The 26,923-nt window shown below is 46.0% G+C and overlaps 2 protein-coding genes and 1 non-coding gene across 6 annotated transcripts in view; 1 reads left to right on the forward strand and 2 right to left on the reverse strand.

The window, feature by feature from the left end:
* Window positions 1-2,814: 2,814 nt before the first annotated feature.
* SMIM9 (small integral membrane protein 9) lies at window positions 2,815-15,138 on the reverse strand. Its single transcript, XM_028136412.2, has 4 exons — window positions 15,058-15,138; window positions 13,075-13,357; window positions 11,012-11,141; window positions 2,815-2,974 (listed from the first exon to the last, which is right to left on the reverse strand). Exons 2-4 carry the CDS (start codon window positions 13,271-13,273, stop codon window positions 2,947-2,949), a joined length of 357 nt encoding a protein of 118 aa, XP_027992213.2. The 5' UTR covers window positions 13,274-13,357; window positions 15,058-15,138; the 3' UTR covers window positions 2,815-2,946.
* On the forward strand, window positions 4,170-4,352 carry LOC114229010 (U2 spliceosomal RNA). Its single transcript, XR_003615106.2, has one exon. It is a non-coding gene; the product is annotated as a U2 spliceosomal RNA (small nuclear RNA).
* Window positions 15,139-21,875: 6,737 nt separating the features above from the next.
* Window positions 21,876-26,923, reverse strand: part of F8 (coagulation factor VIII) — an 86,139-nt gene continuing 81,091 nt past the window's right edge. For all 4 annotated transcript variants that reach the window (XM_028136431.2, XM_054713568.1, XM_054713574.1 and 1 more), the window contains 2 exons: window positions 26,075-26,251; window positions 21,876-22,254 (listed from right to left, as the gene is read on the reverse strand). In XM_028136431.2, the coding sequence (XP_027992232.2) occupies window positions 22,099-22,254; window positions 26,075-26,251 (333 nt within the window). In that variant the 3' untranslated portion in view covers window positions 21,876-22,098. The remainder of the gene's footprint in view (window positions 22,255-26,074; window positions 26,252-26,923) is intronic.

Below are 26,923 nucleotides of genomic sequence, written 5' to 3' on the forward strand. Positions count from 1 at the left end.
CCGAGACCCGCCCCTGTGCCCACAGCAGCCAGGCTGATTCTGGTTTCTTTGCTGCTATTTGAACATACCAGGGGTACTCTCTCTGTCCAGCACCTGTGCCTGCTGCATCTTCTGCCTGGAACACCTGTTGTTGCCTTTGAATAATCTGAATCCTCCACCGGCAGGGGCAGGGGCACTCCACAGGAGCCAGGATGAGTGTCTGTTTTGTCTGGAATAGTGCCATGCTCACAGTAGGTGTTCAATAAGTGTCCACCAAGTGAATTATTTCAAACGCAGAACAGCAAAAGGGAAAAGCCAGTGAATAATTTATAAAACCATTATCTACATTATATTTATAACTAGTGACCTGGTGCACGGATTCGTGCACATTGAAGGAAATTAATTAGAAGGTGGCCAGCAGGGTGGGACTGGGCAAGATGGGCTGGACACGCCCTGGAGCCAACCTCCTAAGGTCCCTCCCCGGCTGGCTGCACCTGGGGTGGCGCTGTGGCTCAAAGGGCATCTGTGGAGTGAGTGGGGTCCCTCCGGCAGGTGGGGTCCCTCAGCCTGGCCTGCAGGGATCGGGGCTCTCCAACGTCCCCTGAGGGGTCCCAGAGTGCGAGAGGGCACTCTGCAAAGTTGCTGTCATACAGGGTGTGGAATGCAAACACAAGTGTGCAGTAAACCAGATTCGGGCCTGACAGTGCCCCAGCAACAACATAACCCATGGCCGAAGGTAGAATCACGCAGCCCCATGAGGAATTGGGCTCCCTCCTCTCTGGTTTCAAGGCGTGTCACCCGAGAACCGCAGCTGCCAAGTCACTGCAGGTTGGCAGCTCTGGCATTGACCATTTGCCCCTGGTGGTCAGTGTGCATCATAGAGACCAGTCGGATGGTCGGACACTTAGCATGTTATCCTTTTATATATATAGATAGTGAAAATGTAGAAAAACCTTAAATACAGTCATGCACTGATGAAGGATGAGGAGACTTCTGAGAAATGTTAGGTGGTTGTATTGTTATGCAAACATCATAGGGAGCCTGTACACAAACCTAGATGGTGCAGCCTACTGCATGCCTAGGCTGTATGGTACAGCCTATTGCTCATAGGCTACAAGCCTGTACAGCATGTCACTGTACTAACCTGAGAGTAAATCAAGCACAAGAGAATGCAATCAAGAGACATGATGGACCAGCTGGTGTGGCTCAGTGGTTGAGCGTCAACCTATGAACCAGAAGGTTATGGCTCGATTCCCTGTCAGGGACTATATGGAAAAAAATTACGTAGACATTTATTGATAGGGAAAGATATCCATGATATGTCACAGTGAAGAAAAAGGTAAGCTACAAAATAGCATGCACTGTGTGCTATTTGGTAAAAGAAAAAGTATCCATGTGAATGAGTTTCTGTGACTGTGTGTGTGTCAGCATTTCTCAATCCTGTGTTCCAATTTCTGCATGTTACACCCTCTCCTGGAGATTCATATTTGCCTTTAAAGGCTCTTAGAGGTCCTACAACAAAGAAACAAACAACATGAAAACAGACTCACAGATACAGAGAACAGACTGACAGCTGTCAGAGGGGAGGGGGTTGGGGGAACCTCATAGACACAGACAGCAGTATGGTGATTACCAGAGGGAAAGGGGGTGGGGGAAATAGAGGAGGGTAAAGGGGGGATAAATGGTGATGGAAGGAGACTTGACTTGGGGTGGTGAGCACACCATACAACATACAGATGATGTATTATAGAAGTGTACACCTGAAACCCATATAATTTTATTAACCAACTAGAGGCCTGGTGCATGAAATTCGTGCACTGGGGAGGGTCCCTCAGCCCAGCCTGCACCCTTTTGCAGTCCGGGGCCCCTCAGGGGATATCCGACTGCCGGCTTAGGCCTGATCCCTGAGAGTATTGGGCCTAAGCCAGCAGTCAGACATCCCTCTCACAGTCCAGGATCCCTAGCTCCTTACCAACACCTACTCGCTGCTCCTTACTGCTCCGTTCGCTGCTCCTTAGCACTTCCATGGAGGTGGGAGAGGCTCCTGCCACCGCCACTGCACTCGCCAGCCATGAGCATGGCTTCCAGGCTGAGTGGCGCTCCTCCTGTGGGAGCGCACTGACCACCAGGGGGCAGCTTCTGCATTGAGCGTCTGCCCCCCTGGTGGTCAGTGCAGATCATAGCAACCGGTCATTCCGCCATTTGGTCGATTTGCATATTAGGGTTTTATTATATAGGATGTCACCCCAATAAATTCAATATAAAAAGAAGAAAAAAGAAATATGCTTACATTTGGTTAATCCAGCATCTCTCAAAACTTAATTGAGCCCTGGCTGGTTTGCTCAGTGGATAGGGCGTCGGCCTGAGGACTGAAGGGTCCTGGGTTCGATTCTGGTCAGGGCACATGCCCAAGTTGCAGGTTTGATCCCCAGTGGGGGGCGTGCAGGAGGCAGCCTATCAGTGATTCTCTCTCATCATTGATGTTTCTCTCCCTCTCTTCCTCTCTGAAATCAATAAAAAATATATTAAAAAAACTTAATTGACCTCAGAGCTCCTATTATCTCATAACATTTATTAAAACAGAAGTATTGTTTCATAGAACAAATTTTGGGAAACTGGTACTATGAGCATAAAAAATTTGAAAAGAGACACACCAAAATGTTAAGAATGTTTATTTTTGGGCTCTAGGATTATGGGTACTCTTTCTTCTTTTTGTATTTTATGAAAAAAAAATTTGCAACAAGCATGTGTTACTTTTATAATCAAGACAGTAATAAGGGTATTCCCATTTTCAATTGCATGTTTTAAAGAAAATAAGACAAAAATAGTGCAAGATAAAGATATTTTATTTTTTAATTTTTTTTTAAATTGATAGATACGTTCTCATTATAAGCAAATAGCACACTCCACTTTCTTGAAATCCAGCAAACTAAACTCCATGCTTGCCCGATGGAATCTTCTAGTACTTTACTGGCCTCGTTCACCCACAAGAATGCTGGGGGGAAAAGAGAAAATAATGAAAGCTGAACAAAGTTTAAACTCCTCTACACTCTCCTGGTCTGCCCAGTTACTTCGTAGTTACATCCTCTTTTCCAAGATAGGAAATTAGACAACTTTTTCTCTTAATATGACCCAAATGCTTTTGGTGACTTGAGAAAATGCTTCTGGTATAGGTAGGATTGGAGGTGAAGGTAGAAGTAAGGTCAGATAGTTTTTCTTCTTTTGTTGTTAAAGTATCTTTTAAAAAACATACTAATCGCCCTGCCGGCTTGGCTTAGTGGTTGAGCGTTGACCTATGAACCAGGAGGTCACGGTTCGATTCCCGGTCAGGGCGCATGCCCGGGTTTTGGGCTCATTCCCCAGTGGGGGGTGTGCAGGAGGCAGCAGATCAATGGTTCTCTCTCATCATTAATGTTTCTCTCTCTCTCTCTCCTCTTCATTCCTCTCTGAAATCTATAAAAAATATTTTTAAAAATAAAAAATTAAAAATATACTGATCAAACAATACAGTTTGTTGTGGAAAGATTAGAAAGTGCAGCTGGACAAAACTAAACATGAAATTAAATAACAACAGTAGTAATAATAATTAAAACCACCTACTCACTACCACAAGGAGATAACCCATGTCTAATCATTTGATTTGGTCCTTAAAGGCTTTCCCCCTGTGCATATGGTTTTTAATAACAAATCAGATTAAATTATAGATCTTCTGTTATAATCTGCTTTTTTTTCCCCACTTAACAGTGTTTCATGAATATGATTCTGTGTAACTGTCCTTTTAGAACAATGTTTTGGTTACTATGTAGTACTCATTGTATGAATATTCAATGCTTTCTTAACCAACCAATGGACATTTGTTTCTAGCTTTTCACTATTACAAACAGTACTAAAAAGTCCTTATATATGTATCTTTGCATACTTGGTAGTGCCTGTCAGCCCCCCTGATTGGCACTGGAGTTCCAGAGGCTTCCATGTTGATTTCCTCAGCTAACCAGAAGCTGGCTTAAGTCTTCATTACAGCTGCAGCTAATGGTGTATCAGAGGCACAGGATCAAAAACTATGTCGAGGCCCAGCTGGTGTGGCTCAGTGGTTGAGCTTTGACCCATGAACCAGGAGGTCATAGGTTTGATTCCTGGTCAGGGCACATGCTAAAAAGATATTAAAAAAAAAAAAAAAGAGGCACAGAGAGATTGCTTCTTGGCCTTTTGGCTAAGATCAAGTGTAGTATTTGTTCTTATCAGTTTACTATCTGGTATGTCCTCTAGCCGAGGACAATACACTGAGTGGCCAGATTATTATGATCTCTGAACACATAATAATATGGCCACTCAGTGTATATCCTATATAATAAAAGGCTAATATGCAAATTATCCCCTCGATCAGGAGTTCGACCAGCAGGCAGGCCGGCCAACTGCCCATGTCCCCTCCCCCTGGCCAGGCTGGCCGGAGCCCACCCATGCACGAATTCATGCACCGGGCCTCTAATATATATACTGAGTGGCCAGATTATTATGCATTCAGAGATCATAATAATCTGGCCACTCAGTGTAATTTTGGAGCAGGGAGATGGAATAGAGCTTGCTCCATGCACTCTGCACATTAACCCAGTATTGCAGTACTGCTGGGAAAAGTGCACACACACAAAAGAAGCAGAGAGAAACTGTTTGCAGTCCTTGCTGTGAAATGTATTAATACAAAAATCAGCTCTGGCCAGTTTTCTTAGTGGTTAGAGTGTCAGCCCACGGACCAAAGGCTGGAGGATTGGATTCCTGGTCAAGGGCAAGTACCTTGGTTGCAGGCTCAATCCCTGGGCCCCATCGGGGTGCATGTGGGAGACAGCCAATCAATGTGTCTCTCTCACCTCTCTCTCTCTCTCTCTCTCTCTCTCTCTCTCTCTCTCTCTCTCTCATTACCCCTGCACCCTCCCCTCCACTCTCTCTAAAAAAATCAATGGAAAAAATATCCTCAGGTGAGGATAAAAAAAAAAAAGCAATAGGTACTATGAGAGTGTACTACATGCTCCAGTGCCAAGTGCCAATTTTTCCTGTGACTTGATGTGCTCATTATGACCATAGACTCAACTCTTCCTTTATTTCTGCAACCTTTAAAAAAAAATTAGACCTTGAAGTATTATTTTTTCCTGTTGTATTATTTTGCTTCTCCTCTACAAAGAAACTGTCTCCTGTACCTATCATTTTCCCTCTGATCTTACTTTCATTAAAATCTTGGGTTATCTCTATTTCATAGTACTGGCTTTTTTGATCCTGCATTCCAAATCTCCTTGGCCATGTTTTCATCACTATCTCCTCGGGTTTTGCTCTATCTGGCCTGCCCTCTTGCCCTCACTGCCCTGAGGTGCCTTTCACTAGTTCCCAGGGAGGGCTCATTGGGTTTTCTCCTCAGGCTGAGCCATTTACTTCAAAGGAGAAAGTATTTCTCTTGGTCCTGCTGCCTGCTTTATCTTCACAGAAATGCCTCTGAACGTGCATTTTAGCCAATCCTTCAGATGTTTCTCATGCAGCTGGCCTTCTGGCCATCGGTTCAGTAACATGACTTAACAAGGTACAGAATCAGATATATCTTGACTTTGCTGTAGGCAGTTAGACAGAGAGGAGCAGAGCCAGCCACGGAAGGTCTCCAGGGTGGAAAGCCCCAGGTGCCTCGCAAGGGACAATCAATGGTGGGGTGGGACCTCGCCCCACCCCCAGGGTGACCTTCCCTCCCCTAGCAGATGCTGGTCCTGTGGTTCGGAGCCCCTGGCCTTTCCTCCCTAGAGATGACATCCAGGCCTCAGTTGCTTTTCAGCTCCAGGCCCAGATAAGCGCCCGAACCTGTGACCTCAGGACCAGCTGCATGGAATAATGGCCCCTGCCCTGCCCTGGTGCCCGCCGATCAATCAGTGGGGACCACAACCCTGAAAGGACACACCTGGAAAACTGCTGAATAGTCTATTGAGATCTTCCCTTAAAATCTCCACCCTGCCCTGACCGGTTTGGCTCAGTGGATAGAGCGTCGGCCTGCGGACTGAGGGGTCCCAGGTTTGATTCTGGTCAAGGGCATGTACCTTGGTTGCAGGCACATCCCCAGTGGGGAGTGTGCAGGAGGCGGCTGATCGATGTTTCTCTCTCATCGATTTTTCTAACTCTCTATCCCTCTCCCTTTCTCTCTGTAAAAAAAAAAAAAAAATCAATAAAATATATATTTAAAAAAAAAATCTCTGCCCTTAAAACCCTTAGGATGCAGGACCTAGTGAGCTCTCTCTCCTGGGAGCAAGCTCGGGCCTCTTCCTTTTCCTTCTCCCTCCCCCTCTCTGCCCCAGGCAAGTTACCTTTAGCTTTCTCATTCCCAAGTTCCAAGGGCCCTTTTTTTTTTTTTTAACCTTCATACCTTGTCTCCTAAGCCCATTTCGTCTAGGATTTACTATCCTGCCTCTATAATTTACCCAAGAAACCTTCTCTCACAGTGGGGGTCTCGCTCTGAATTCGTTCCTAGCCAGGACCCAAGAACCGAGGTTGCCGAACCCAGGCTTGGTCTGACCCCACAGGTCAGACCCCTGCTGCTGTTCCCTCCACCTACAACAACTTGAGTCCTGGCTTCCTTAGCTGGGAAATGCAGTCTTCCTCTGCGTTTGTGAGGAAGGAATAGGACTGGCGGACGCATAGCCCGTCTCCGTCACAGTCTGTCTTCCTGACCACCAATACCTGTTCCACTCTTCCTTCCACACACACAACACAGCTGCCCTGCAGTGCACACAGAACCATGACACCCAGACTCCCCCTTGGAAACGACCTGGTTTTTCCAGCTGCCAATCAATATGCAGCTTCTAGCTGTTAGCAATTTCAGGGTTTGCCTCAGCTGTCAAGAGCTGCCTGTACTTCCCACCTCTATTAACGAATTGAGGTGTGGTTATTCGGGTCCGGCTATTTCAGGCTAAGGTGGGACCGCTCTGATGGGTCAACCAAGGCTTCGTTGAACTTGCAAGGCAGTTGAACTTCTCCTTCCCTCGTTGCCCGCCCCCCCTCGCCCCCGCTACCCTCCACAGGCATTGATCACTGATAATACCCTGTGTACCAAAGTCTTATCTCACTGTCTGCTTCCAGAACACGTGACTTGTGGCCCAACATTTCTCCAAGACTCAAATCCAGTCCTAACCTTGTCCAGCTCAAAGTCCAGCGTATCTGGGCGATGGATGTTTCTCTCTCATCAAGTCTGGATCTAGCTCTTCTTGGTTAAATGGCCTATGAACTGAGACAAGTTATCTGCCCCCGATCTCCAGCCCCATATAAATGATGGAGCGGGAAGAGGATAGCCACCATCAACATTCCCATATGGAAAGAGGAAGAATGGGAGACACAGCAGGCACCGCTCTGTACTAGTCGTGGAATCTGTTGGGCCAATGGTCGGCAAACTCATTAGTCAACAGAGCCAAATATCAACAGGACAACGATTGAAATTTCTTTGGAGAGCCCAATTTTTTAAACTTAAACTTCTTCTAACGCCACTTCTTCAAAATAGACTCGCCCAGGCTGTGGTATTTTGCGGAAGAGCCACACTCAAGGGGCCCAAGAGCCGCATGTGGCTCGAGAGCCGCAGTTTGCCGACCACGGTGCTGGGCAGACATTGATTAGGCCAGCACCTTGCTGTATAGGAGGAGCTCCCTGGCCCATTGCCCATCCCCTTGGAGGCCCTTCCTGTCCATTATTCTCTATGGCTGCGTCTGAAGTCAGTGTTGGGGAGCACACTCTCCTAGGAGCCTTCGAAGCCTGTGTCCAAATACTGTTTTAAGGCTCAGACAATGAATAACTTATTTTGTTTCAGTTCATCGTTTCTTTAGCAATTAGCTTCTCTCAAAAACTTAGCTGACTTCTATTTGGCTCCAACCAGTTCTATGTGCCAGTAACTATACCCAAGGTTGTTTCCTAGACATAGTTCATATATATATATACTAGAGGACCGGTGCACGAAATTCATGCACGGGGGTGGGGGGAGTGTCCCTCAGCCCAGCCTGCACCCTCTCCAATCTGGGATCCCTCTCACAATCCAGGACTGCTGGCTCCCAACTGCTCGCCTGCCTGCCTTCCTGATTGCCCCTAACTGCTTCTGCCTGCCAGCCTGATCACCCCCTAACCACTCCCATGCCAGCCTGATTGATGTCTAACTGCTCCCCTGCCAGCCTGTTTGCCCCCAACTTCCCTCCTCTGCTGACCTGGTCACCCCTAACTGCCCTCCCCTGCAGGGTTGATCGCCCCCAACTGCCCTCCCTTGCAAGGCTGGTCCCTCTCAACTGCCCTCCCTTGCAGGCCTGGTGCCTCCCAACTGTCCTCCCCTGCTTGCCTGATCTCCCACAACTGCCCTCCCTTGCAGGCCTGGTCCCTCCCAACTGCCCTCCCCTGCTGGCCATCTTGTGGTGGCCATCTTGTGTCCACATGGGGGCAGGATCTTTGACTACATGGGGGGCAGCCATCTTGTGTGTTGGAGTGATGGACAATCTGCATATTACTCTTTTATTAGATAGGATATGTGTGTGTGTGTGTGTGTGTGTGTGTGTGTGTGTATATATATATATATATATATATATATGTATATATATATATATATATGGGATCCAGTGCACTTGGTGGGTAGGGGAGTCCCTCAGCCCGGCCTGTGCCCTCTCGCAGTCCAGGAGCCCTTGGGGGATGTCCTCAGGGAGCAGGCCTAAGCCAGCAGTCAGACATCCTTTGCGCTGCCATGGAGGCAGGAGAGGCTCTCGCCACCGCTGCTGCACTCGCCAGCGATGAGACTGACTTCTGTCTGAGCAGTGCTCCCTCTGTGGGAGCCCACTGACCACCAGGGGCAGCTCCTGCATTGAGTGTCTGCCTGCTGGTGGTCAGTGTGCATCATAGCGACCGGTTGTTCTGCTGTTCAGTGATTTGTATATTAGCCTTTTATTATATAGGAGATCGTATATTTCACAGAGGAAGGGAGAGGCAGAGAGAAAGAGAGAGAGAAACATCAATGATGAGAGAGAATCATTGATTGGCTGCTTCCTGCACGCCCCCCCACTGGGGATTGAGCCCTGACCAGGAATCGAACTGTGACTTCCTGGTTCATAGGTCATTGCTCAACCAGTGAGCCACACTGGCTGGGCTTAGACATAGTTCTTTTTTTAAAAAAATATTTTTTAATTGATTTTTCACAGAGAGGAAGGGAGAGGGATAGAGAGTTAGAAACATCGATGAGAGAGAGACATCGACCAGCTGCCTCCTGCACACCCCCCACTGGGGGATGTGCCCTCAACCAAGGTACATGCCCTTGACCGGAATCGAACCTGGGACCTTCCAGTCCGCAGACTGACGCTCTATCCACTGAGCCAAACCGGGTTCGACTAGACATAGTTCTTGATCCTGTGATCATTTTGGGGTTCTTAGGAGACATAGGTGGAGGCGCCACACCCTCAATCTAATCTTTGCCCTCAGCTACTTTATTAGATTGTAAAGTTTGAACAGCCCTTTACCTCACAAAGCCTTCTATAATCCCATCACACACTTTCATAGGTTTCCCCACTTGGACTGTGTCCCAACATAGCACTGACCCATCATCAGCTTTGTCATTATTTTTCTGTCTCTCTAGCAACCAGGACAGAGACAGTCAGGTAGGTATCTCTTTGTAAGTCCGAACTGAATTAATGAAATTTAGACTTTTCTAACTATATTGTTTACTATTTCAGGAATCTCTTTGGGTTCATGTGACTTAAGTAGACGAGTGATTTCCAACCTTTTTCATCTCATGGCATGACCAAACGACTAAAATTCTGTGGCACACCAAATAATAATAAATTTTATGCCTCTCTGACAAAAAATAGGTATAATTTTGATTCATTCACCCTGGACAGCTATTGTGTTGGCTGTAGTCATTTTTAAATTTGAAAATTTAAGGGAAAAGAGGTCAGTGCCCCTGACTAAATAGTCTATTATGGCTTGTTTTAAAAATTCTTGCAGCACACTGGTTGAAAATCAATGATGTAGATAAATATTTTGGTAAAGTTTCAGGCAATTGAAAAAACAGTTAATTATATATTTTCTGTGTATAGTTCCTAAACCAAAAGGAGGGATAATTAAGAGTTAATAAAGTTAGTAAAAAAAAAGAAAGTGATCAGTTGCAAACACTGGTTATTAACCTTTTGCACTCGGATGTCGAGTGTGACTCGACACAGTTAGCATCGGTAGCAGCTCGAGAAAAAAGCAAGCGAGTGCAAAGGGTTAAAGGTCACCTGTAAGTTGCTGGTAATGGACAGAGCAGGTGGGAGGAAAAAAAGAAAGTAGAGGAGACTTTTGAAAAGGGGGCACATGGCCTTTCAGAGTTTTGTTCCCAGAATTGAGGAGATGGAAGTGCTAGGTAGACAGTGAGGGGACCATGGGGGTGAGTACTGGAGGAAGCAGAACCTGGGGAACGAAACGCAGCTGCAGGGGGAAAGAAGGGCGCTTGCATACTTAAGCTTTAAAATGTATAGACGTTGCTAAGACCAGCAGCTTGCAGATAACCAATCACAAGGCAGTGAGGCGTATAACCAATCACAAGAATGTTACTAAGGCAGATTTCTTTGAAAGGACCAATCAGGAGCTAGCAAGGCATGTATCTACCTTTAGAAAAAGAAACTCCCTCTATCTCTTTCATATGGCTTATGGCCATGTGGGACTCTACACATGGACTAATGGACTTGAATTCTCTTGGATGCTGAACTACACCCAATTGCAACATGGAACGGAAGCTCTGGACCCTGGCCTGCTCCTGGAACCCCAGCTGGGCGTTTTCCAGGACTGGCTCCTCTCAATAAACTTTGCTTCCACTAACCATTTTTGTCCACAAATCCATTCTTCGGTTTTGCAAGACAACGAACTCGGACTCAAACACCACACCTTGGGTTCAGAATCACATTCCTTATCATTTCCCCTGAGTTACCGATGTGCAGGCTGGTGTGGAATCTGAATGTTCCTGTCTCTTCCTCGGGTTCCCTTTCTCCTCCCCTCCCCTCATCCCACAGCAGCTTACGTGAGGCAGCAGAGGGTTCCCATTATTGCGCTGCTCAAAAGAAAGGCAAAAATGGCTGCCCGAGGTAGGGTGCTTTTGATGAGATCCCACACGTAATCCCTGACGTTGCTCAGCCAGGACCTGTAGTTTCCTGCAGAAAGAGCATAGAGTTTCATTGAGGAGCAGTCAAGTACGGAAATGAAGAGGCTGTGATTTCAACCCTGAGTCAAGTTCAAATAGTTGTCCCAGGTATAATGCTCTTACAGTTGGCCAGAGCCCATATCCTTATCTATTTTGCTTTGCTTTCTCTAAGATGTTCAAGAAAAAGAAAAAAGTATCCACAGCCTTAGCCGGTTTGGCTCAGTGGATAGAGCGTCAGCCTGCAGACTAACGGGTCCCAGGTTCGATTCTGGTCAAGGGCCCATGCCCTGGCTGTGGGCTCAATCCCCAATAGGGGGTGTGCAGGAGGCAGCTGATCCATGATTCTCTCTCATCATTGATGTTTCTCTCTCTCCCTCTCCCTTCCTCTCTGAAATCAATAAAAAGATATATTTTTAAAAAGGTAGCCACAGATGGATATAATCTTTGCCCCCTTATGAGTCAAATAGAAATAATAATCTCTACCCTAGACATCTTAGGGGCTGGTTTGAGATCTTGGTGAGTAAATGGAGTACTTTGTGAAAGAGGGGTATGAATTAACTAGAGGCACAGTGCATGAAATCCATGCATGGGGGGGGGGTGTCTCTCAGCCCGGCCTGTGACCTCTCACAGTCTGGGAGCCCTCGTGGGATGTCTGTCAGTCAGACATCCTTAGCGCTGCCATGGAGGCTCCTGCCACCGCTACTGGGCTTGCCAGCCGTGAGCCCAGCTTCTGGCTAAGTACACTGACCACCAGGGGGCAGCTTCTGCATTGAGCGTCTGCCCCCTGGTGGTCAGTGCACATCATAGTGACAGTTGATTTGCATATTAGCCTTTTATTATATAAGACTAGTAGCCCGTTTGCACGAAGATTCGTGCAATAGACCTTCATTCACTTGGCTGCCTGCACCAGTTTTCTGCCGGCACCGGGGACCCAGGCCTTGGCTGTGGCCACCGCCTTCTACCTTCTTTCAGGGTCCCGGCTTGGCCCTGGGCGGTGGCCTTGGGCTCGGCTGCACCCAGCGTCCCTGTGACCCGATCTCAGGAGCGAGCCGACCCCCCAGGTTGGCTCGCTCCTGCGATCGGAGTCGGCACCCTGCTGGTGCCCAAGGCTAGGAAAGCCTCAGGCGCCTTTCCTGGCCTAGGGCTCCGCCGCACCCCAGCTTCCCTGCAAAGGTTTCCTGGTGGGCGTGGTTGATGGGCGTGGCTTGGTTGGTGGGCGTGGCTTGGGCGTAGCGAAGGTGCGGTCAATTTGCATATTTGTCTATTATAAGGTAAGACTAGTGGCCTGGTGCACAAAATTCATGCAGTGGGGGTTTGGGGGGAGTGTCCCTCAGCCCAGCCTGCACCCTCTCCAATCTGGGACCCCACAGGGGATGTCCAACTGCTGGTTTAGGCCCGATCCCTCTCGCAATCTGGGACCACTGGCTCCTAACCGTTCACCTGCCTGCCGGCCTGATTGCCCCCAACTGCCCCCCCCCCCCACTGCCGGCCTGCTCACCCCCAACAGCCCCCCCTGCCGGCCTAATCAGCCCCAACTGTCACCCATTGCTGGCCTGCTTGCCCCCAACTGCCCTCCCCTCCTGGCCTGATCACCCCTAACTGCCTCTGCTTAGCCCCGCCACCATGGCTTTGTCCAGAAGGATGTCTGGAAGGTCTCCCGGTCTAATTAGCATATTACCCTTTTATTGGTATAGATAACTAACATGTTGTTGCCCACAGTATGCTTGGGAGTTCTATAGGAGGCTGAGTGAGGGTAGTTGAGTGTCCCAGAAAGAAAAAGGAGAAGGACACCAATGCCAGGAGCATCCAAAGGGGGAAGGGGCCAGGGCAACTGGCAGAAGGAGCTTTAGAGGGAGTCTACTGTTAAGGTAAGGCTCGAGACAGTGGGTGTTTTCTTTAGGAAGTGAACATTACTTTAAAATAGAAAATCAGTATTTCCTGACCTGAAGCATGCATGTTATGTTTTAGGAAGGCAGGAACATTCATTCTAACAACAGACAAACCCCTTGAGAGAGGTTTTGATCCTTCCTCCTCTTGTAGTCTAAACGCAGTTAAAAATGACGTAGAGGAAACCAGAGGTTCCAAGAAGCAAATTAGAGAGCACAGCAGAAATCCAACGATCAGCAACTTCTGGAGATCCATGGACTCTCCGGAGGGCCACCGAGCTGCGCTCGCTCAGCCAAGGAAAGATGGATTTTTCCCTGGCTCTTTCCAAGGCAGCTGTGTCTGAAAAGTTACAAAATGATCGGTTAGTTTTGTTAAAATATATATATATATTGATTTCAGAGAGGACGGGAGAGATAGAAAACATCAAGGATGAGAGAGAATCACTGATCCGCTGCCTCCTGCACGCCCCCTACTAGGGATCAAGTCTGTAACCCAGGCATGTGCTCTTGATTGGAATTGAACGCAAGACCCTCCAGTCTGCAGGCCAATGCTCTATCCACTGAGCCAAACCAGCTAGGGCCAGACAGTTCCTCTTAAAGGACCACACACTGAACTCGGACTCACGCCCTCTGAGCTCCAGAGTTGGGCAGACGCTTGAAAGTCACCACAGACATATGGGGAGGAACTGAATTGTTTGCCATCAGGGTAAGACCTGGTGGGGCAGCTTTCTCCTGGACAGAAGTGCTGGCAGAGGCCATTGTTCCTTTGATGAGCCCACCTCACCACAGAGCCGTCATCGGAGACTCCACTAACTGGGCTCACATTGTTTTCCCCACTTTGGTGATTCCCAAAGTGCCATGCCCGCCCCCCCCCGCCCCCGCCAATTTTGGAACGACCCAAGCTGTTTCTAGTGGCTTTTCCACAGCAATGGCATGTCTTGGCTCATGCTTCACATTTCCTAAAATCTCTCAAGCAAGCAGCTGCTGGCCTCAGTGTGTCCCTTACTTCTTCCTAAGTGGCATCAGCCCTGGCATCAGGAGCAGCCAGCCTTTGTTCGCAGCTTGGCCTCTACTGGGTACCTGCAAGCACAGCAGAAATAGCAGCTATCTGCAGATCACTTTGTAGCTCATGCTGGGTGGTCCTGAGCAGAACACAGGCAGTGGCTGACCTTGGCCTGCACCTCTCAGGAGGCCCCAGAGCCAGTGCACCAGGTAGACCATGTCCAAGCATTACCACCTAACCACCTCCACAAGTGACACGCTTAAGGAGCAGACTCAGTGAGCACAAGAGCCCCACTGAAGAAAGTCCTTCTGTGTGGGGTGGGGCCCTGCACAGCTGATCCTCCACAGTGGTCAGTGGTCAGAGGTTGGTGGTTGATGGTTCCAGCCAGTCCTTGTAGCTGATTGGCCTGGGGGGTAAGTTCCTCCCATTGACATGCCAACAGCAATCAAGGCTCAACTACAAAAGGAGGGTGTACACAGCCCACACTGGGGCACACATCTTGAGTGCCCAGCGTGAGTGATTGGGGAGGCTGTGTCATTGGACTCTACAGAACACCTACTACATTAGGCCACTCAACCAAGCCTGGGAGATGTAGCAGCTCTACCTAATACATAGAAACAAACACAGGGAGGCTACCAAAACGAGGAGACAAAGAAATAAACAGAAATCTGATGGGTAGCTTCTGGGAAGACTTTTTGCTGTATTGATCAAAGAGAAGGTGCTACCATTTTTCCTTTGTGCTGCCTTGACCATTGTTGAAGTGTTAGCTGAAGTTGGAGCAGGCATCTTGTGAGCAAGAGGCAATGCACATGAGAAAAAGGTCAAGAAAGTGACATCTATTCTGGCTCTGACAACTTCAGGCCACTAAACCAACATGTCCATTTGCCTACCTCAAGACTGCTTGTATGAGAAAAATAACCCCCTATTTGAGTCACTGTAATTTGGGTTTTCTGTTACTTAAGACATTTATAACGGATACACTCATCCACTAGGTGATAGGGTTCAAAGACAGCCATGTCAGGTGGGAAACCACTTACCTGAAAATGGACTTATCACCAAAGGATCCAAAGAAGCAGTGAATTTGGCCTCAGTCTTCAAAGCACAACGGAAGAAGCTGGTAACAGTCTCCCCCTTAGTCTCTGAAGTTCCAAATAGAATTCTACCACTCCTTATGACATCATTACTGCAGTTGAACTATCCCCAGCCTCTCTCCATGTGACAGTTAAGCATACAGACATCTTTTTCTGTCTATGCATAAACATCTGTGTTGATTCTGAAACCCATCCTTACAGTAGCTGTATCCTCTTAACACTTGAAGAATTCTAAGGTATTTTATTTACCACACGGTAGCTACTACAGTTTACAATAGTGTATATATGGAACTTTAATAGATGAAAATGGTGGCATTTTACATCAGTAGAGGAAAGAGAGATGGTTTAATATAATGATTGGCCACCCATTTGGATGCACTAAAGTGAGAGCCCTATGCACAAAAACAAACTCTAGATGAATTAAGAACTAAACAAAAGTAAAACCCTATACACAGTGAAATAAAATACGGGTGAATGTTTTTATAATGAACGTGGAAGAAGCTACTCTGAGCATGTCATAAAACCAAAAAGTCATAAATGAAAATGCTGATAAATGTATTGCACAAAAATATAAAGCTTTCATACAGCAAAATATTATAAATTAGAAGATGAATGACAAATTAGGTAATGCATTTTTTTAACATATATGACATCTCCAAGATTCTGATTGGTCACAAGCTCTAGAAAACTTATAAAAGGAGGTTAATGAGATGAGCCACAGGCCCAACTGCTGCACTTAGTCCTAAGAGATATCCCCTGTTCCCTTGCGTGCCCAGTATATTACTCGCTGCCCCTATTGTGTAGCAGCAGCCCTGATTCCTCATGAATACCAGGGTCAATTACTCCTGCTGGTATGGTAACTCCTATCTGTGAGGTAAGAAAGGAGAGAATGCTAATTGAGTAAGCATCTCTTTCTTGATCATGCCTGGTGCCTCCCTTTTCTTAGATCCTCTCTCCTAACCTCTTGAGAGAATCAATTTCTACTCATGTTGCTGTGTGGAACTGAATAGAAAATTGTAAACTGTAGGATTAAACTACTGTTCAAATTGTCTAATTCAACAGTTTCTCAAGCAATTTAGCATGCCACCTGTGCTTCCATTTCCAGAGTTAACCAAAGCCACCAATTCTTGGCTGTTTTGAAGGATTCTTAGTGTAAATCCAGTTGCTTCTTGGCTATGTTCTGTTCTGGTCTTCCTTAATCCTTCCTTGTACTAAGAGACTATATTTGATTTGGAGATTCAAATTTGTTTATTATTATTACTAGAGGCCCCGTGCACGAATTCATGCATGGGTGGGGTCCGGCCAGCCTGCCCCTATGGGAGCTGATTGGGCAAGGCTGGTGGGGGGGGAGGGGAGAAGGACTGTGGTAGGTTGACCAGGAGACCCCGCCCCCAATCAGGGTTGGTGGGGGCCGTTTAGGGGGAGGGACCTCCCCTTGATCCAGCCGGTTAGCCAGCCATAGTGAACATCATAGCGACTGGTTGTCCAGTCGTTCCAGTCATTCCGGTCGTTGTGGCGTTCCAATCCCTTGGCTTTTATATATATACTAGAGGCCTGGTGCATGAAATTTGCACATGGGGGGGGGTTGTCCCTCAGCCCAGCCTGCAGCCTCTCCAATCTGGGACCCCTCAAGGGATGTCAGGTGACCCGGCTGATCAAGGGAAGGCACCAGCCCCATTACCCCACTGCTGCAGCCACTGCCAGCCCCTGCAGCCGCCAAGGTGTTTTCATCAACACAGACTCTAGTCCCTTCACTGTGAAAAAATAACAACTTTCTTTAGGCATTTTCAAGATGTCTCTTTCATAGGATATGACATTTCTTTCTTTCTTTTTTTTTTTTTAATCCTCACCTGAGGATGTTTCCATTGATTTTTAGAGTGTGGAAGAGAGAGGGAGAGACAGAGGGAAACATCAATGTGAGAAGGACACTTTGATTGGTTGCCTCCTGCATGAGCCCGATGTGGGCCCCAGCCAGGGAGGAGCCTGTAACCTAGGTACATGCCCTTGATCAGAATTGAATCTGGACCCTGCGGTCAGCAGGCCGAGGCTCTATCCACTGAGCCAAACCAGCTAGGGCAGGATATGACATTTCTTAGCCCCTCCAGTAGTGGACCTTCATTTTTTCCTCCAGGAGTGTGGTAGAAAAACCCTAGATCACCTTCTTGGATTCTTATAACCCAAGTTACCAAGAACACTGCAAGTGGCGGCCTACAGGGAGCTTAGCCAATGAGCTGTCAGAAAAGGTATTTACTGTCAAACTGGTTTGGCTCAGTGGATAGAGCGTCGGCCTGCAGACTGAAGGGTCCCAAGTTTGATTCCTGTTAAGGGCATGTACCTGGGTTGGAGGCACATCCCCAGTGGGGAGTGTGCAGGAGGCAGCTAATCGATGTTTCTCTCTCATTGATATTTCCGACTGTCTATCCCTCTCCCCTCTTCTCTGTAAAAAATAATCAATAAAATATATATATATTTTTAAAAAGGTGTTTCCTCTGCAGCTCATGCAGCCCCTGCATTGTGTCCACTGGGCTAGGGGCATGTCCCTGCCACCCGGTGGTGGCTGCCGGGGTCTCTGCACACCCCAGAGGCCGACAGCCAGCCCCCTGTCGAGGGTGCCAGGCTGGGGGGCATGCAGGGACCCTGGGCCGCACACAGCGGTGGCCGCCAGGGTCTCCACACACCCCAGAGGCCAGCAGTCAGCCCCCAACCCCCCGTCATGGGCGCCTGGCTGGGGGCGTGGACCCAAACCACTGCTTGGTGCTGGAGCATTTGCAAGCGGCTGGGGGCGAGGTGGGAACATCCCTGCGTCACCCCCAACCACTTGGCGCCTGCACCCATAGGCTCCGAGTAGCCAGGGGGCATTTTGGGACCCCTGCTGCTCAGGACCTAAGTGGCAGGCCTACAGGCTAGGAGCGGCCTGGGTCCGGAGGATGTTTCCAGGACCCAGGCCACTCAGCGCCTGCATATGCAAATTAACCGCCATATTTGTTGGGTTGATTTGCATATTCACTCTGATTGGCTGTGGGCGTAGCGAAGGTACGGTCAATTTGAATGTTTCTCTTTTATTAGATAGGATACATTATTATTTTATCTCAAATAAAATTTTTTATATTGTTTTATTTGACCAGATTCATTTTGATCTTTCCTTCAGGACTTTCAATTTCTTATCATGAAGAACACTTAACATGAGATCTATCTTCTTAACAAATTTTGAAGGGCACAATACCTTATTACCTATAGAAACTAGGCTGTATGGCAGATCTCTAGTACGTATTCATGTAGCATAACTGAAATTATACCTGTTGGACAGAAATTCCCCATTGCTCTCTCAGTCTCCCTCTATATAAGCTCTTCTGGATCAATGCTTCATTTCTAATTTTTAAAATTTTATTTTGGTTATATCACTTTTTATTGTGAGTTCAATTTAATTTGGTTTTCTAACTCAGTAATTTGTTTACTTATTTTTTATAATATGTGCTTATTGATTTCAGAGAGAAAGGGTGAGGGAGATAGAGATAGAAACATCAATGATGAGAGAATCATTGATCAGCTGCCTCCTGCATGCCCCAGATTGGGGATTGAGCCCGCAACCTGGGCATGTGCCCTGACCGGGAATTGAACCAACCATGACCTCCTGGTTCATAGTTTGATGCTCAACCACTGAGTCACACTGACCGGGCAGTGCCTCTCTTTTTAAAAATATCATCATTTACAGTTTTATTTCAAGGGTAAAACACAACTCTCAAAGGCCATTTGTTTATATGTGTCAATGTCTTATTTAACTGCTTGTTTAGGAAATCAGCAAGAAGACAAAAAAGCTGGTTCTAAGAACATTTGAGAAATAGAGATGTATATATAGTCAATGGGAAAAGAATGCCAAAATCAGATTATTAAATTATACTATTTCAGATTTAGTCAAAGATAGCTTGAATAGTGATTGCCTTTTATAATGCACTTTGTGGCACAAAGCTCCTTGAATATCCTCTAACAAAACTGTTACTGTGAATCGATGAAATACTCTGTAGCATTTCCCTTTGGAACCTGTAAAAAAAATTAATAAATTAGACATGAGTGCTTAACCTTTTACAGAAATAAAACCATATCACCTTTGGGGTTAACTTCTCTACCAGGCTATAAAGCAAAACAAGTTATTGATTCCTGTAAATTAACCTTTAACCTTAAAAGAATCTTATAGGACCATAAACCATTTGCACTTTGATCAGCTGTGGACTGCGATTGTGCAGGGTGGGGCAAAGGGAAGTTTACAGTTGTGAGTACACAAAACACAGAGTTTATTCTTATATTAGTGATCCTAACCTATTATATTTTTTGTTGATTAGAATTAAGACCAAATGGCTTTATTTCTACATCTTTCTGATATTTTTAAAGCCCTGTACCCTTAAAAATCTTATTAAGTTTTTGGACACTCTTGTCAGAAAACACACATATACATTCATGCATAAATGTACCTACCTAATCCAGAGGATTCGGGGGCTCTTGAATCCCATCTATGAGCCACAGTTTAAGAACACTAGTTTTAGCCCTAGCTGATTTAGCTCAGTGGATAGAGCAGCGGCCTGCAGACTGAAGGGTCCCAGGTTAGATTCTGGTCAAGGGTTCATGCCCAGGTTGCAGATTCAATCCCTGGTCGGGGGTGGGGAGGGGGCTGCAAGAGGCAGCCGATCAATGATTCTCTCTCATCATTGATGTTTCTATCTCTCTTCCCTCTCCCTTCCTCTCTGAAATCAATGAAAAAGAATATTATATATCTGTATATATAAAAGCCTAAGTGACCAGTCTACTGGTAGCTATGATTTGCACTGACCACCAGGGGGCAGACGCTCAACACAGGAGCTGCCGAGCTGCGGTGACTTGGCAGTTGCAGTTCTCAGGTGATGTACTGGGAACCAGAGAGGAGGGAGTCAGATTCTAGGGTGTGACACTCAAGAACTGCCCCCAGGACCACTCAGGGGATGTCAGCCAGTTTCAGCCCAATCCCCACAGGCCAGGCCGAGGGACCTCTCACCAGTGCACAAATTCGTGCAATGGGCCTCTAGTATATATATATATATATATATATATATATATATATATATATATATATAGTTGTTTATTGATGGAGCCCACAACCAGGGCATGTACCCTTGACTGGAATCGAACTGTGACCTCCTGGTTCATAGGTCAACGCTCAACCACTGAGCCATGCTGGCTGGGCTAGAACACTAGTTTCTCAGGTAAGAACATGCCACTAACAGTGCCCCAAGATGGCTAAATAAGACAAGTATATCTATTTTTAAGGAGGCAAAACCAGACATTAATGGAGTCGTTCTTATCTCCATTTTGCAGGATGTCAAAATGACTTGCCTTTTAACTTTGAGGTTGTGATAATCCGATGCCCAAATATGTGTTGCTCCATGTTTGACCAGGATAATAAAAAAGTGAGAGTTTTATTTTCAAAGTTCGAAGCCTAATCTGAAATGCTTATATCAGGCCTGTCTCGGCCAAGTTTAGATACATTGTTTTTCTACAGAGGAGGAAGTGGTGGCTGAGGGAGAGGCCCCATTTGTCCGGAGGAGAATGCTTTCCAGATGGGTTTCCTCAGATATATCTTTTTGCCTGACTACACGGAAGGAAGGACGAGTCTTTCAGCAGCTGCAGAAATGCTTAAGAATTAAGTAGTATGCAACACTCCTCAAAAATGCAGGCTTTATGTTTTCCCAACATGGCCAGGAGAAGTGGGTATGACATGTAGAATTAAGCGCACTCTGCTTACTGCTGTGCAGGCCTTTGTCTTTAGTTCCTGGACAGTGCCAATTCCTTTGGTAAGCTTCAGGGAAGTGTCTGCTTGGACTGCATTTCTTTAAAAAAAAAACAACATATATATATATATATATATATATATATATATATATATATATATATATTTAGCCCTAGCCAGTGTGGCTCAGTGGATAGAGCGTCAGCCTGTGGACTGAAGGGTCCCAGGTTCGATTCTGGCCAAGGGCACATGCCCGGGTTGCAGGCTTGATCCCCAGGATGGGGTGTGCAGGAGGCAGCTGATCCATGATTCTCTCTCATCATTGATGTCTCCATCTCTCTCCCTTCCTCTCTGAAATCAATAAAGAAATATATTAAAAAATATGTTTATTGATTTCAGAGAGGAAGGGAGAGAGAGATAGAAACATCTATGATGAGAGAGAATCATGGATCAGCTGCCTCCTGCACACCTCACACTGGGGATTGAGCCCACAACCCGGACATGTGCCCTGACCTGGAATCGAACCGTGACCTCCTAGTTCATAGGTTGACACTCAAGCACTGAGCCACGCCAGCTGGGCTGTATCCTTTCGATACACAGAAAAATGATAGCGCCAAGGGCAGTGCAGGGCACAAAGTAACCCAGAGGCCAGGCTCATGGGTAGAAGGCGAGTCTGAGAGGCATGTTGGACTGGAGTTAGGGACCACTCTGGGCCCAGGAGGGAGGGGCAAGGGACCGGCAAGGGCTTTGCTTCAACCAGGACAGTCTAGGCCAAACTGGGATGGTTGGTTATGCTAGTGGTGCCAGGCTAATAGCGGTGGGAGGGGCATTTAAGACAACCCTATGATTGTATACTATATAAATGATTGTATTTTACTACATTTTATGACGGGAATTCTATGTTATAGTGGTTTTATTGGATCAGGAGAATTTATGAAGGTCTCAGAACAAGTCCCTCGAAAATGCCAAAGTTCTCATACTTTATTTCTGTTTTTTTAAATATGTTTTTATTGATTTCAGAGAGGAAGGGAGAGGGAAAGAGAGAGAGAGAGACACCAGTGGTGAGAGAGAATCATTGATCGGCTGCCTCCTGCACGCCCCACACTGGGGATCGAGCCTGCAACCCAGGCATGTGCCCTGACCGGGAATCGAACTGTGACCTCCTGGTTCATAGGTCGACGCTCAACCACTGAGCCACGCCAGCCGGGCTCATACTGTATTTCTTGTCCTGCTCAGGACAGCTGCTGCGCCTCGCAGCCCAGAATCTCCAGCCTCAGGGCAATGTGGTTCACCCAGCTCCGGGGGTGAATTCTCAGGTAGCGCGCCAGGAGCGGTGGTTCTAGCGAGTTCACCACGGGTGTGAGGGAGTCTTGATTTCCCTGAAAAACCTGAAAGAGGAATGACAGCATTTATTTGTTGTCTGGCAGGAAAAAAATTATGTTTTCCCAACATGGCCAGGAGAAGTGGGTGTGACATCTAGAATTAAGGGCACTCTGCTTACTGCTGTGCAGGCCTTTGTCTTTAGTTCCTGGACAGTGCCAATTCCTGTTACCATGAGAGCCTTTGTATATGTGGTTCCCAGTGTTGAGAATGCTCTTACCCCTCCTGTTATCCCATTTTTATCCTTTGGGTCTTGGTTTAAATACTATCTCTTGCCCAGCCGGTGTGGCTCAGTGGTCGAGTGTTGACCTAGGAACCAGGAGATGACAGTTCGATTCCTGGTCAGGGCACATGCCCAGGGTTGCAGGCTCAATCCCCAGTAGGGGGTGTGCAGGAGGCAGCCAATCAATAATTCTCTCTCATCATTGATGTTTCTATCTCTCTCTCCCTCTCCCTTTCTCTCTGAAATCAATAAAAATATATTTACCAAATAAAACTAAGGTCATTCTTCTACATAACCACAGGATAACATTATTATTCCCAACAAATGTAATATTGATATTACAATGATATCTTGATATAGTTTTCCAATCCAGAATTTAATAAAAGATCTCACATTTCATTTATTTATCATATCTCTTTGGATGTTCTTTAATCTAGAACAGATTCCTGGTCTTTTTTTGACCTTCATGACATTGACTTTATTTATTTATTTGTTTGTTTATTTGGATTTGGAAAATTTACTTTGGAAATTTGGGGCATTTGCATTAAAAAATATATTTTTATTGGTTTCAGAGAGGAAGGGAGAGGGAAAGAGAGATAGCAACATCAATGATGACAGAGAATCATTGATTGGCTGCCTCCTGCACGCCCACTACTGGGGATCGAGCTCACAACCCAGGCATGTGCCCTTGACCAGAATCGAACCTGGGACTCTTCGGTCCTCAGGCCAACGCTCTATCTACTGAGCCAAACCAGCTAGGGTGGGGCATTGGCATTTTTAAAAAAGTCCAGCACCATTGTGCTGTAAGTGTCCTACATTCTAAATTTGTGTGAGTTTTCTCATTATTAGGTTTTGGTTAAACATTTTCAGTGAGAATATTAAGTAGGTGATGTGTCCTTCCCACTACACCAGTTTGTCCCATTATTGACATGAAGTTTGATCACTTGGTTAAAGTGATGTCCACCTGATCTGTCTGTCATAGAGGTAGCTATCTCCCTTTCCTAGCCAACAATCTGTGAAACGATGTAAATATTCTGTTCCCCATCAGGCTTTCAATCAATGGTTTTGGCATCCATTAAAGTTCCCTGCAAGCATTAAATAATATACTGATAGTTGCAAATTGATTTCCTAATTTTGTCATTTCTTCCACATCTTTATCTTATGGCAGAAGGCAGAGGCACAAGATGAGTCAAACACACAATCACATTTAAGGCTTCTGTTTGGAAGTGGTGTATGTCATGTCTACCTACATTCCATTGGTCAAAATGAGTACTACTGCCAAGTTCAAAGTCAATGGAGTTTTCAAGGAAGGAGGGAATGAAAAAGCAAGAACAAACAATAATACCCTTTACCTCATCTGCCATTTTCTGTTCATTTAGAAATTCCTTAGTTTTCCTTGTTCTATCAATAAGAGGTGGTTTTATAAAAGTTTGGGCGACCTATTAGGTTTCTTAGTCCATGAGTACCCCCTACTGTTGATAAAGTGAAGTGCAATCTATTTCTTTACTAGATGGGCCCGTAAGGGGTTGTTTCTTGTGATTTGTTTTTGCTTTTTACAGGACACTTAATTTTCACCGTTTGAATTCTTTTTTCTCATCACAAAGCCTGCAAGATAGGTATCCCCTATATCAGAAAAAAATGCCTTTTCAAATCTGCCGCCTCTAGTCCCACATACTTTCAATCTCTTTCCTTTAAGTTATCCACAAGCCAATGCTCCGATCCAGCAGTTTCAGCACTCAGGGTGTGACACTCTTTTTCTTTTTTTTTTTTAAATATATTTTATTGATTTTTTACAGAGAGGAAGAGAGAGAGATAGAGAGTTAGAAACATCGATGAGAGAGAAACATCGATCAGCCGCCTCCTGCACACCCCCCACTGGGGATGTGCCTGCAACCAAGGTACATGCCCTTGACCGGAATCGAACCCTGGGACCCTTGAGTCCGCAGGCCAACGCTCTATCCACTGAACCAAACCGGTCTCGGCAATGACACTCTTCTTTGAAGTGATTTTACAGACTTGAATGGGAACTATACCATTGGCTTTCCTGGGTGTCCAGCTTGCTGATTCACCCTGTAGATCTGGGGACTTGTCAGCCTCCATAATCACGTGAGCCAATTCCTTATAATAGATCTCTTTATACATACACTCCCAAGCACCCATGTACACACATGCACATCCTATTGGTTGTTTCTCTGGAGAACCCTGACTACTACTCGTGTACGTGGAATCTTGCAATATTTGTCCTTTTATGTCTGGCCTATTTTTTAAAATATATTTTATTGATTTCTTACATAGAGGAAGGGAGAGAGATAGAGAGTTAGAAACATTGATGATAGAGAAACATCGATCAGCTGCCTCCTGCACACCTCCTACTGGGGATGCGCCCGCAACCAAGGTACATGCCCTTGACCGGAATCGAACCTGGGACCCTTCAGTCTGCAGGCCGACACTCTATCCACTGAGCCAAACCAGTTAGGGATGTCTGGCCTGTTTAACTTAGCATAATGTTTTCAAAGTTCATCCAGAATATCCTCCAGAATATACACTGAGTGGCCAGATTATTATGATCTCTGAACGCATAATCATCTGGCCACTCAGTGTACTTATGTATAAGGGAAAGCTTGCAAATCTTGATATGTCAAGGGACCAGGAGATAGTGGCCCCCAGCCTCTGGCTAGTAAGTCCTCTGCTTCTTTCTAACTACCCACAGTGCAGTTCTTATACATGGAAAAACCTTATTTAAAATCCCAACTCTGTGGTCAGTCTACACTGAGTGGCCAGATTATTATGCGTTCAGAGATCATGATAATCTGGCCACTCAGTGTATATTACCTATACTCTAAGTCTTTCATTCAGCTTTGAGAGACCAGGGAATCCTTGAAGGAGATGATGTTTATCTGAGACTTTTGAAGGATGAGCAAGGTGACAGGGGCAGTGGGAAGTCCCTAGAAAAAAACGTTGCAGGTAGAAGAAAGGGTATGTGTAAAAGCCTGTTATCAGAAGGAACATGCAATTTTTAGGGGCCTGGGAGTTTATTAGTATGGGTGGAGCTTAGAGAGCAAAGGAGCAAGTGGCAAGAGACTGTACTAGAAAGATTAGTAAGGGCCACATCATTCTTGGTGAAAAAGAAGATAGAAGACACATAGAGATGAATTATACATCCCCTCATGACTCATGAGATAGCAAGACTTTATACCACGTGCTCTAATTAGCATAATTTGTTGACGTATCTAGCAAATCAACATCAAGAAGGAAGACTGTCTGGGTCACTAAAGTTCAAGGTCAATGAGGCGTGGGAATCTAAGTTGCTGATGAGGGATACAGACACCGATAAGCACTTGGGAAATACCTGTCATTCTTCTTTACCCCTCTGATTCTTGCCACAATCCTGGATGACATGAAAATTCACGAGGAAAATCAACTTTGGGCTCTACTCTGCCCTTTTCTGGGGATTATACATCCTTGCTTGGAGTCACTGTGTCCTCCCCAAATGCTTTTCCTGGTGTCCCATTACTACAGATACTCGGTCAAGTTTATCCTGAAAGTTGGATCCTTTATCAACCTTGTTGGGCTCTTCAATGTCAAGCTCTAGGACAGCAGCATACCTTTACTTTGCCATTCTGAAGACACGGAGTCCAGTTATGGCCATCCTGACTGCTGGAGATGAGAAACTCCTTCACATACATGCTGGTAAGGAGAGATTTCACCCCCTGGGTGGTTATTCCTGTGACTTTCATTGTCTTCCGGAAGTCCACTTGCAGCCACTCTTCTGGACTATTCACCTGAGGAATAATCTAGTTAGACTAGTTTCCCATGGGTCAGGATTTGCTCCCAGAAATCCCCGAGTTCCTTCTTATTAACCATGTCACAGCACTTACACTCTGCATTTTAATTGTCTCTTTGTCAGTCCCCCTTTTTAGACTCTAAGTAACTTGAGGGCTATCATTCTTCATGATTCATTTCAGTATCCCCAGGGTCAGCTATTGAATAGATACTTAATAAATGTTTGATGAATGAATATATGAGCCATATAAAGATTGGCTACATTATTAAAAGTTTAGCAGTGTGTTTATACAACCCACTTTGTTTAATGTAAGCCCCCAGCCTGGCTGGTGTGGCTCAGCGGTTGAGCACCGACCTATGAACCAGGAGGTCATGGTTCAATTCCCATCCCAGTCAGGGCAAATGCTTGGGTTGCGTGCTTGATCCTCAGTAGGGGGCTTGCAAGAGGCCGCCAATCAATGGTTCTCTCTCATCATTGATGTTCTCTCTCTCTCTCTCTCTCTCTCTCTCTCTCTCTCTCTCCCCCTTCCCCTCTGAAATCAATAAAAATATATTTAAAAATAAAGTGTTAAGCCCCTGAAGGAGCAGACACCATTAACTCCATTCATCTCCAAAAGCTATTCAGTGGTTGAAAACTCACAGACTGAGCGGCTCTGGAAAAGAACTGTGCC

The sequence above is a fragment of the Eptesicus fuscus genome, chromosome 1, assembly GCF_027574615.1.
Source record: "Eptesicus fuscus isolate TK198812 chromosome 1, DD_ASM_mEF_20220401, whole genome shotgun sequence".
Lineage (NCBI taxonomy): Eukaryota > Metazoa > Chordata > Mammalia > Chiroptera > Vespertilionidae > Eptesicus > Eptesicus fuscus.